Source organism: Penicillium taxi, assembly GCF_028828555.1.
Source record: "Penicillium taxi strain IBT 34144 chromosome Unknown utg000002l_segment0_segment0, whole genome shotgun sequence".
Lineage (NCBI taxonomy): Eukaryota > Fungi > Ascomycota > Eurotiomycetes > Eurotiales > Aspergillaceae > Penicillium > Penicillium taxi.
In genome coordinates this window covers 1,943,305-1,953,927 of record NW_026643204.1, presented here as the reverse complement: position 1 = coordinate 1,953,927, position 10,623 = coordinate 1,943,305, and the positions used below count along the sequence as shown (strand labels likewise).

Sequence of the window (10,623 nt, the reverse complement as noted above, 5' to 3'; positions counted from 1 at the left end):
TAGCAAGCTCCGAAGTTGTTGTTGGGAAGGAAAGCTGGGGGAAAGAGGAATTCGTGTTTGTCTCTTTTGGATTTGAAGCGCGTTCGGCCCAAAAGGGTTTAGCGCATTCGGCACGGGACCCTATTTAATAACTGAAATTTCTTCCTGGCTTCTTTTCCTTTTCTTTTCCACAAATGTCTATAGGCTTTCATTAGAGTCTCGGAACGAAGAACTCAATTTTCGTTCAGGTCCTTGAGGCCTCTCTGCGTGCTCAAGATTGTCTTATAATAATTCCAGTCCTTATAACTAGCCTGGCTTCCACACAAATGGGATCTTAGCTTTACGGGCTGGTACATGCCATTTCTATTCAAATGGAATCTATTTACTGCTTCTCAGCAACTTGGGCTCGCTGCTTCATCTTCAATCGCAGCAAGTGTGCTTTGGGACAGCTTACTGTCGATGCTTGATCGCCACGGTCCTGATAGAATGCGTTGCAACACTGGTAAAGAGCGTCTATCTGTGCCTGGCATCTTTCCTCCTTGTAGGAATTTTTAGTCAGGCAATCTGGGCTTGGTTAGCAAAGCTGCACCAGAGTACAGGAACGTTCCTCAATTACCTTGAATAGCGCATGCACGCGGATGGCAAGGCGGGTCGTGCGACAGATCTTGCTTTAGATTTCCCTGCATTAGTCAAATTAATATCAATATAGATTTGCAATGTTTCCAGAATACATACCATTATGATAACTTTTTCTTAGTAGACAAATAAGTGTTGGAAGCGTATCGAAAGTGTCGGATAGTTGCTGCTTGCCAGTCGCAAAATAGATTCTCCGGCCTTTTGTGGGGCGACCTTCCTGCCTTTGATATCTCCCACTTACGCTCTTTCAAACTCACCCTCTACAACCTTCTCTCTTGTCCTTTCCAAAGTTGCATTCACACTCTTATCTCATACTCAAGTGCTCATCAGCCTGGGCATATAAATTTCTCTGAAAACCTCTTTTTATTTCTACCAAATTGTAAGTATCCCTCCGCGTCTTGAATCGCGTACGCTCATTTCTCTAACAATTCGATTCCTAGAACTCTGTTGAAATGACTGAGAAAGAAAGCTCCACCGCTCCTCCCCCTTATGCCGCTGCACCGGCTGCCGCTCCTGCTGAGCACTTTAACATCAAAGTGACGGACAACAACAACGAGGTTTTCTTCAAGATTAAGCGCACTACTCCTCTCAAGAAGTTGATGGACGCGTTCTGCGATCGCCAGGGAAAGCAAATCTCAACTGTGAGATTTCTTTTCGACGGCACCCGTGTACGCCCCGATGACACCCCCGAGGCTGTAAGCACCTTCCTTCTATTTACTAAAAATGCCCTTTGATGGCTGACCTCTCTGGTAGCTTGACATGAACGACGGTGATACTCTCGAGGTCCACCAAGAGCAAATTGGTGGATCTAACTAAATGTCCAACCACTTCGAGGGAAACTTTTCCCCGATGGACCGACTCGTGTGAACATGGCGCTTGTGTTCAATTCGGTGGACTTTGGAGCATGGAATGGGAAAAAGGCCTTCAATATCATCATGGCTGGGTGTGGTTCATCGCAGGGAGTTTCACTTGTTCTATTAACGAGGCAACGAATTTACAGAAAGCCCGCGGGTCGTTTTTCTTTTACTTCTGTGAAATTTATTCCCTTGACTAGGGATCGCTAGAGATTTCTTCTAAATTATTATCTCATTCCAACAGTTATAATAGCTACTTCGGCAATGAAATGACATGTCGATAGTCATTTGTAGCCAGCGAACCTGGAATGGTAATACTCAGATAACTAGGTATCACCCTAGCAACTGCGATTATGTATATACGTAGGAGTAGGTTGAAGTAGACCACATTATAAATGTCAATAAAAAAAAAGGTAAAAATATAGCACCAACCCTTCCAAGGTTCTTAGACAATTCAGTCAGTCCACACCGATGCCTTCGCCCGTTCTTCATTTTCTTTGGCCTTAGCCTGCTCTTCGCGCTCACGATTCCGGCGCTTGATTTCTTGCTCTTTGGTCGCGCGATCATAGGCGCGCTCTTCCTCAGTACGCTTAGGTGCCCTGATGCCCAATGCACCAGCAATTAGCCGACTAGCAACCGCAGTCTGCTTTTCAGGTCGCCGAGTCTGTCCTACAGGGGACGCCGCGCCCCATGCCCGAGAAACCTGCGGTGAAATAGGCGTGGGCGGAGGATCTAGGGGGCCTTCCGCACTCGTCGCGCTGAGGGTAGGCGAAAGAAATGATATTTTTGCTTTGTCTGAATCTGAAGGAGATAAGAGCTCCTCATCTGACGATTCGGCTTCATCTTCCCAGGAATCGGCGACCGGTTGTTTAGATTTCTTGATTTTTGGATTGGATGTCGTATTCTTTGTCACAATTGGGCGAACGAGGTCCTGAATTGGTCCTTTTCCGCCGATGGACAGATCTTGCAGTGTGGACTGCAGCTCAGCGCTTGGATTAGACATGGGATTTGGCGGGGTTGAGTATTATGTGGTGGTTCTGTATATGAATATGCAGAGAGTCCAAAGATCTCAACGACAGTCACGAGTGTACTTGGAGAATTGAACAATGCAAGATTCTGGGAATCTAGAACAGAAACTCCAGGCACCCAGATGGTTGCGTCAGAGCTATTTCGATCGTGGAGAACGGGGCTAGACCAGTATGTGTGGCGGTAGACTTTGCCCGAGGTTAAGTATGTATCAGTTCCAGGGTTATTACCTCCATAAATAGATATATTGTCAGCTCAATAGAGTTTCTAAGACTATAGAAATGAATTTTGAATTTTGAATTCTGATATAATAATACTCAGAGAGACAAACAGACTGCTTAATTAGGTAGTTATAGAGTGTCTGCCTGCAAAGTCAGGCATGATAATGCACCTTGCCATGTGGGGAAGCTCCGAAAGCCGGATAGCCGACAGGTATTCTTATAGAACAGACTGCCATTGACATTTGCATCTCAGGGCATTTGTCAAGCTCATATGTGGTATATTAGACTATAGCCACAGCTTGAGGCCAGACCTGCAGTAATTTTCACCATGTCCCTGCACTTCCTACGACGCGTGCCCCGGAATGGACTGAGCTTAAGCCGGAGCTTCTCAAAATCCTCGCGTGCAGCTAGTTATGCGGATACACTGCCAAATCTGAAGATAGGTGCTCATACAAGAGTTCTATTCCAGGGGTTTACAGGTAAATCTTAAACTTTGAAGCATCATTGGCTTTGACTTTAATGAATTTCAACCGCAGGACGACAAGCAACTGCCAATGTCAAGGAATCGCTAGAATGGGGCACCAATATCATTGGAGGCGTTAAGCCTGGAGTTGAAGGTGAACATTTGGGACTCCCTGTGTTCCCTTCTGTCAAAGTGGTAAGTTGTTGCCGAGTAGGAAACATATCATATATGACTGACATGGCTGCAGGCACAAGAGAGAGCGAAACCTGACGCCTCTGCAATCTACGTACCGGGTAACCAAACAGCACATGCCATTGAAGAAGCCATTGAGGCCGAAATTCCACTGGTAGTCGCCGTGGCAGAGCATGTTCCTATCCATGACCTCCTCCGGGTAATGTTCACTCTTGATACTGTCCTAGTTTGCTTCTAACATGGACTACAGATCCATTCCATGCTCCAAACACAATCAAAGACTCGTCTCGTTGGTGCTAACTGCCCTGGTATCATTTCTGCCATTGGTAAGTGTCGGATTGGCTTCCAACCTCTGCCTTGCTTTGCTCCGGGAAACGTTGGCATTGTCGCGAAATCAGGAACACTGAGCTACGAGTCTGTGGCATCGACCACTCGAGCTGGCCTGGGGCAGAGCCTTTGCATCAGTATGGGTGGTGATGTGCTGGCTGGAACTAACTTCGTCGACGCTCTCAAGATCTTTGAGCACGACCCTGAGACACAGGGCATTATTCTTGTTGGCGAAATTGGCGGTACTGCTGAGATGGATGCTGCTGAGTGGATTCAGGATTACAGGATGCGAAATTCAAACCCCAAGTAAGCTGTTGATTGAATTGACACTATTGATCTTTTGCTGACTTCAGAGAGGCCTATCATGGCTCTTGTGGGTGGCTTGGAGGCACCTTCTGGTCGGATTATGGGACATGCTGGTGCCTGGACTGCCCCCGGAGAGCCTGGGGCGCAAGAAAAGTACCGAGCACTCGAAAGGGCCGGAGCTGTCATGGTCAATCACCCTGAGAAGTTCGGCGAGGGGATGAAGGCTTTACTGGGTAGCTATACCAGACCAGGCGTAAGCGTATGTCTGCACCTTTGTATGAATTGGCTTATATTAAGATTTCTTAGTTGGACTCAGCAGGCTCGCAAAGGCGCGGTTTCCACACTTTGCGGCGCAGTACTCCAGTCTCAAAGGCAGGAACTCAACACAAACGCAACCTATATATCAAGCAATTCCAGGCTTTTGACATTCTGAAGCAGAGATCAGTTCCTGTTAGAGAGGTCGCCTCTGAATTAGATGTGTCTGTCTCTATATCAATTGATCGAACAGCCCTGTCACCTTGCATTGTCGCATCCCGAAACGCCGAGTTCATTGCTAGACAGTCCCGAAAGTTCCCATTCAGCTATACCCAAGCCACCTTTGAGAATAGCAAGCTTGCTACTGAAGTGGGGTCATACCTGGATCTTCCTGCATCGGCCCATAGCATGCTTGCAAGACTAATGCAGGTATTGTGGGAAATATTCACAGAAAAGGAGGCTTTCGTGTTAGAGGTACGGTTCGGGATTGCAGCTGATGGCACTTTAGAAGTCCACAGTGCACGGTTTGGCTTTGACGACGCCGCATTCCGTAGTTCAGGACGTCAGGAAGAAATCCACAGCTTGCGAAATAAAGATGAGGAAGTTCCTGAGGAAGTCGAGGCTGAAAAGGACGGTATTGTTTATGTCAAGTATGATAAACCCAATCAACAAATATGGACAGATGCTGACGGTAACAGGTTGCAAGGCGAAGGTAGCATCGGCACGTTAGGTATGATTCGAGACGTGGCTATTGGAGAACTCTGAAATTAACATATTTGAATCAGTTAACGGAGCAGGACTTGCCATGAACACAGTGGATGCCCTCACATATCACGGTGGTCACTGTGCCAACTTCCTCGACACTGGCGGCAAAGCGACCTCGGAGACTGTCAAGTCATCATTTCGTATTATATGCGCCGACCCGCGCGTCAATGCCATCTTTGTCAATATCTTTGGTGGACTAACGCGCTGTGATATGATCGCCGAGGGCATAATCTTGGCTTTTAGAGATTTGGATATGAAGGTGCCGGTGGTGGTGCGGCTGCGCGGAACCAACGAAGAGTTGGGTCAGAAGATGGTGAGCGTTGCTCGTTTGGAATCTTGCTGCATAGATATCCAGATTGTACTGACATCATATAGATCTCCGAGAGTGGACTTCCTCTTCATGCTTTTGATGGGTTCGAGGGTGCAGCGAAAAAGGTGATCTCGCTAGCGAAGAAGTGATTTGTCCATGATTATGCTTCTATAAGCTATGTACTGCGAGTACTCGTCATACGCTGCTTCCAAAATTTCTAGAGGGTTTCCAGGGTTTCAACCTTGGAGGTTTGTGATATAGCTCACAATGTGCCGGTCGATATACCTACCTACGGTTGATTCCCCTGCACGAGAAAAGTATAAATAGCAGTCCGAGTCTGCCAAGTATTTACTGTCCACTGGGGCAAACTCATCGACTTAGGATCAGAAGTTCTTGCTTGCGGTAGAAATAGGATGTTTATCAAGAAACCTCCCACATTTGATTCAACCGAACGTGCTAAATCAGTAGAAACAATAACTACATAGCGGATAAATCGATCCAGTGTATCTCTTGCGAAAAGATTGTCTATCACTTTACCAAAGAACCCAAATATCCTTGATATCACAGAACAAGGCCTCCAATTTCCATATCACCGATTGGGAAACCTTGGAATACAGTAAGATATTTTAGAGGATCTACTCGGTAGAGCTGGATTAAGAATGCTGTTGATGCCATTGATTACTTTTATCCATAGCTATGGTACGGTCCATAACGTTATTAGTCCACTGGACTCCCTTGAGGCAGATTAACTACACACTAAACTATGCGATTGTGGCGGGCCAGTCATCGGCGATATAGAGACACTTGTACAGGAAGAAGACCGATATCTGTACGCACCATCATTTCCACCGACTTTTATAACAGATCTAATTGCCTTGGGATAAAACCTCAGGAGGTACTCGACCTTATAGCGAAATTGACAAAGATAAAGAATTCTCCAGGCTCTTTGCTAGGCAAGTCTTCTCGAACATTGAGCGCTTCAGATACCAAGATATGATCTATAAGTGCCTCAACTTCCACTTATAAGGTTAATTCTAAGGCTCTTGATCCGTACTACCAAACTCACTTCATTCTTACTCTCAGTCTCAGTCTTAGTCTCAGTTCTAAGGCTCAGTTTCAATTCCCGCTGTCACACTTCCCCCTCAACGGTATAAAAGAAGTCATATTCCCATGGTAAACATCTCCATTCTACATTTCTTTGCCGGGTGATCATACATTGTCTATCTTCGGATCCAACGTTTTCTCTTACTATATCGTCAAAGGGAATGATCAGCTAGTTTCCATCTTCCAAGGCTCTCTCAACGCGAGAGTCATGATAGATGAATTCCTGGATCTTTTTTTCTATGCTTTCAGCCTTCAACTCCATCTTATAGGATCAGGAAAGTTTGCAATAATCACGTAGCGTGGGGCTTTAACCATCTGAAATTATATAAATATGAGATGAACCAGGGTAAACGTGTGGGACACTACTAAAAAGGACTTCAAATCAATGCGCAATCGCCAGACTATCGGTCCAACGGCTCAGTAATCTTTAGCTTCTACTTTACATTGGTGGGCGAGAAGAGGTCATGGCTGTGTTATCAGGCGGGGAATTAGGAGGGTTTGATGGAGGTAGATATCCCTTGGATGTATATTCATTACGACTTTATTGTATTAGAGGTTATAAAAGTATCGATGGGGACGGATGATACTACTACTGTTGAATACTGTCTACGGGTGGTGTGGCATTCAACATTCAATATTATCAATTCATAATTCGTTCGTAGATACCAAGAACCTAATGTTCATTGAGATGCAACTTCTTCCCCACAAAACGGCGTTTAGCAGGCTGGTCTCCACGATCACGTTCACTAACACCCTTAAGCGCATAAAGAAGCATTCCAGCATCGAAGAACCCATCTAGAAAGGGAGTTAGTAATTTCGAAACAAAGACAAAAGAAATGAATCAGGAACATACAACCACCCATGCCATCATCATCCATATCCCCACTATCAGTCGTCGTAGTCGGCGTTTCCGCACCACGGGTGTCACTCCGCACGATCCGGCCTCTACGCGGTAAATCATACTGAACTCTATCACTCGACTCCTCAATCTCCCGAGCCCGACTAGTGCGCGGACTAGAAGTTTTGTGATGAGTAGCATGCATCAATTTCCTTATCTCAAGCAGGTACAAATCAAGCGTCTGCATGAGCCGTGCTGTCTGGCGATGTTTAGACGAAGCACAGAAGGAGATCGACTCATCTTTGATGATATAGCCAATGCCAAAGCCGTCGGCAGATGTAGGGCCGAAGCCGAAGTGGCGCAGACACGGGTTTCCGCAGTTGGAGGTTGAGAGGATTGTGTTGTTGATCTTGTCCCAGCCTGCATCGGCGAATATAGCTGGCGTGGGAGGGGCTGTAGTGCGGAGGAGGCCACTTGTTGTACTGGTGCTTGTGCTGTAGGGGGAGGAGAAGCCTGATTCGGATTGGTTTGGGGACAAACGGGGGGATTCGGGGTTTTCGCTTGGAGTTGAAGAGTCGGCTACGGAGCTTGTTTCGAAGAGGCCTTCGTCGAAAGAGCGTTGCCAGAGACAGTAGAGCGCGTAGAGGTGGCGGTCTTGGCCTTGGCCTTTTGAGCAGTCCTTTGTTATGGATGTGTGGCGTTGTGTTGCTGTGCGGAGAGCGTCAATCTTCTGCTGGGCCGGATGATCGCCCCAGAATGTTTTGACAAAATCTACGCTTTCGGGGGATACGGTGCGGACTGCTTCTGTTCGGCCGTGCAGGTAGACTTTTGTCATTGCGGGCTCGTAGGTGTTTTCGACTCGGCCGTAAAGACCGTAGTATGCGGCCTGGAAGGCCATTTGCACAAACGCATCTGGCGAGAAGCCCATTGACGTGATGAAATTCTTGCCGAAGCCTTCGAAGTCGAGGACTTGGAATTCATGTTGGTGGAGTAGATCTGAGAGGTGAGATTCGGCGAAGCGTAGAGCGATGTTTAGTTCGGGAATCATGTCCCATTCCAGCTTGCGTGGCGTCGTGCTGACATTTCCAAAACTGCGTGGGTCGCGCTTGGCTGGGTCTGGGCTGGTTGTTGCCCAGAGACTAGGGGCCTGGCCATTGATTGTCTTTGCGAAACGGAGGATGGTGTCCGTGTATACGTCGCTGGCGAATCTCAGTACGGTATGTCCATCCACGCCCGTGTGCTCAAAGTTGATTCCGGCACTGCCATTTTTGCAGACGATTATCTGCAGTTTGTCGTACCACCTATTCGTGCAGGTCCCGACCTGAACGCCCTTGACCACCTCGCTCGTGCCACAGAGCATGTTTGCGCAGAGCTCTGCCGTGCTTGAAGGCTCTGTGTCATCTAGACATAGCACGAAGAGCGCGGTGTCAACAATGTTGAGACACTCAGCATTGTTCGATGATAGATCTTTGGTCATAATATCACGCAGACCAGACCATACTTTGCGATTTTCAGTGCTGAGAACGCCCAGTGCACCCTTAGCCGCATGCTGGAGCGGAGTCTGAGCAGCATCGTCGATGATTACATGCAGATTGAGCGCAATGTCTTTCTCGGTCATGATCAGATCGCTGTTATCGTCCAGTACATCAAACCAATAGAACTGGCCCCGGCACATGATGACGATGTGTCTGGCTGAGGGGTCCTGGCTGATGACGCATCCATTGTCTGTGGGAAGTCGAGCTGTTCCAAATAGCCGCGAGTACTGGTACATACAAAGAGGTGTTCCGCGTACAGTATCTGGAGGGAGCTCTTCCCGACGCACAGCACGGACAAATGAAAGGGCAGAGACTACCAAGGATGCAGCTCGAGTGACCTGGTGATTGCGAGCAGGGGTAGGATCATCTTCTAAGAGGAAAAAGGGATTGAGGTTGAGAACAACCGCTGTACAAAGTTAGAGATCTACCTTATCCTTAACTTGACTCGGCCAAGAGGGCCTTGAAACTCACGATTATCAAAGTTCAAGTAAGAATCATACCCTGTAATAGTTAGCTATCTTAGTTTAAGTTAACCATGTTACAAAAACACTCACAGAACTGCTCTATGTAGCTAGTCTTAGAACCGGCATAAGTCTTCAATCTCTCTTGAAGAACCGGTCCATCCGTCCTGAGAAAGTCTTTCACCGCAGCCTTCGTCTCTTCATGTTCCCGCGGGGTCTGCAAGGCGACGAGAGCATCTAGGTGTCTCTGACAAGTGTCTTCCAAATCAGGAATAGGAAGTTTAGGTAAAGATTCTTGGTTGGCGAAAGTCAAACCCTGATTCTTCGGTTTATGTAGCTCAACGCTATCATTCGAGGGTCGTTCTTTCAAAACGTTTGGCCTCATAACGGTATGTCCCTGGGAAGTAGCCCCGAGATTCCGGTTGGAGTCCATAGGATTACCGAGTGGCTTTGGAGAAGTAAAGAAACGAACTGCCGTAGAGGAATAAGACATGATGTCAGCTAGATCGGAAATAAAGCGTGATGGCAGACGAGATAAGTAGGAAGAGAAAAGGTGGAAACAGCGATGGAAATAATGGCAGTTTTGTAGGCAGTAGCTATGGTGGCATTGAGGCTACCTAGTTCTTCGTGCAGAAGTAAATCTGAAGTCAAATGATATCAAAGGGCAAGTAATCTAATAGGGGAAGAATGAGAACAGACAGGCCAAGTCCCTTATATAAGAAACGAACAAAGCAAATGAAATCTATAGAACATTGCAAGTAGAAACTTTGAGACTCTTCCTACTTTCTCTCCCCCTCAATCTCCCTACTTTGGGTTGCCTTGGACCGATTCGGGTCTAGGGAGTCCGGGGAAATGGGACTTACCAGATCAGACGAACATGGGCTGAAGAGACCGAGACGAATGTGATAGCTCCGGAGGAACGGATAATTGACCAGATGATACTAGTAAGACCAAGCGGGTAATCAGAATCAGGCGTGAATCGGGCGTGAATCAGGCGTAAACCAGGACCCGCTCAGTATTAAAACAGGAAAGTGGCATAAGGGACTATACAATAGTGAGAGTAGATATAAATTACTGTATGCAAAGAGGTCTATCATGTAAGGGAAGAAATCTAGGATGGTTCGGTCGAAGGGAAAGCGGGACAGCACGTGACCTAAGCAGGTCATCATTTTGGTCATATAGTACTTCATAGTACAGTACAATATCAAGCACGCTAGGAGACATCGATGAAATAAAAAATATTGACAATTGAACGAGTCTCCCACATATCCCTCTTCCAGGTCAAAGATAGCGGCCAAATACCTTTCCAACATAATACATACAACAGGACATCCTCGGATGTCAGAACTCC

General features: G+C 46.9%; 5 protein-coding genes across 5 annotated transcripts; 2 read left to right on the top strand and 3 right to left on the bottom strand.

The window, feature by feature from the left end:
• Nucleotides 1–361: 361 nt before the first annotated feature.
• Nucleotides 362–665, bottom strand: N7495_002666 (uncharacterized protein; the record flags this gene model as incomplete). The annotated part of the gene is made up of 2 exons (XM_057205335.1): nucleotides 362–543; nucleotides 596–665. 2 exons carry the CDS (start codon nucleotides 663–665, stop codon nucleotides 362–364), a joined length of 252 nt encoding a protein of 83 aa, XP_057065942.1.
• A 402-nt stretch (nucleotides 666–1,067) lies between these two features.
• Nucleotides 1,068–1,431, top strand: N7495_002665 (SUMO family protein SMT3; the record flags this gene model as incomplete). Its single annotated transcript, XM_057205334.1, has 2 exons — nucleotides 1,068–1,310; nucleotides 1,369–1,431. The coding sequence occupies 2 exons, from the start codon at nucleotides 1,068–1,070 to the stop codon at nucleotides 1,429–1,431; spliced, it is 306 nt and encodes a 101-aa protein (XP_057065941.1).
• Nucleotides 1,432–1,923: 492 nt separating this feature from the next.
• N7495_002664 (uncharacterized protein) lies at nucleotides 1,924–2,472 on the bottom strand (the record flags this gene model as incomplete). Its single annotated transcript, XM_057205333.1, has 1 exon — nucleotides 1,924–2,472. One exon carries the CDS (start codon nucleotides 2,470–2,472, stop codon nucleotides 1,924–1,926), a length of 549 nt encoding a protein of 182 aa, XP_057065940.1.
• Nucleotides 2,473–3,044: 572 nt separating this feature from the next.
• Nucleotides 3,045–5,483, top strand: N7495_002663 (putative succinyl-CoA synthetase subunit alpha; the record flags this gene model as incomplete). Its single annotated transcript, XM_057205332.1, has 8 exons — nucleotides 3,045–3,195; nucleotides 3,253–3,374; nucleotides 3,427–3,570; nucleotides 3,622–4,004; nucleotides 4,056–4,263; nucleotides 4,311–4,989; nucleotides 5,045–5,337; nucleotides 5,400–5,483. The coding sequence occupies 8 exons, from the start codon at nucleotides 3,045–3,047 to the stop codon at nucleotides 5,481–5,483; spliced, it is 2,064 nt and encodes a 687-aa protein (XP_057065939.1).
• A 1,628-nt stretch (nucleotides 5,484–7,111) lies between these two features.
• Nucleotides 7,112–9,765, bottom strand: N7495_002662 (choline/carnitine O-acyltransferase; the record flags this gene model as incomplete). The annotated part of the gene is made up of 4 exons (XM_057205331.1): nucleotides 7,112–7,233; nucleotides 7,292–9,217; nucleotides 9,283–9,312; nucleotides 9,366–9,765. The coding sequence occupies 4 exons, from the start codon at nucleotides 9,763–9,765 to the stop codon at nucleotides 7,112–7,114; spliced, it is 2,478 nt and encodes an 825-aa protein (XP_057065938.1).
• Between the last annotated feature and the right edge of the window lie 858 nt (nucleotides 9,766–10,623).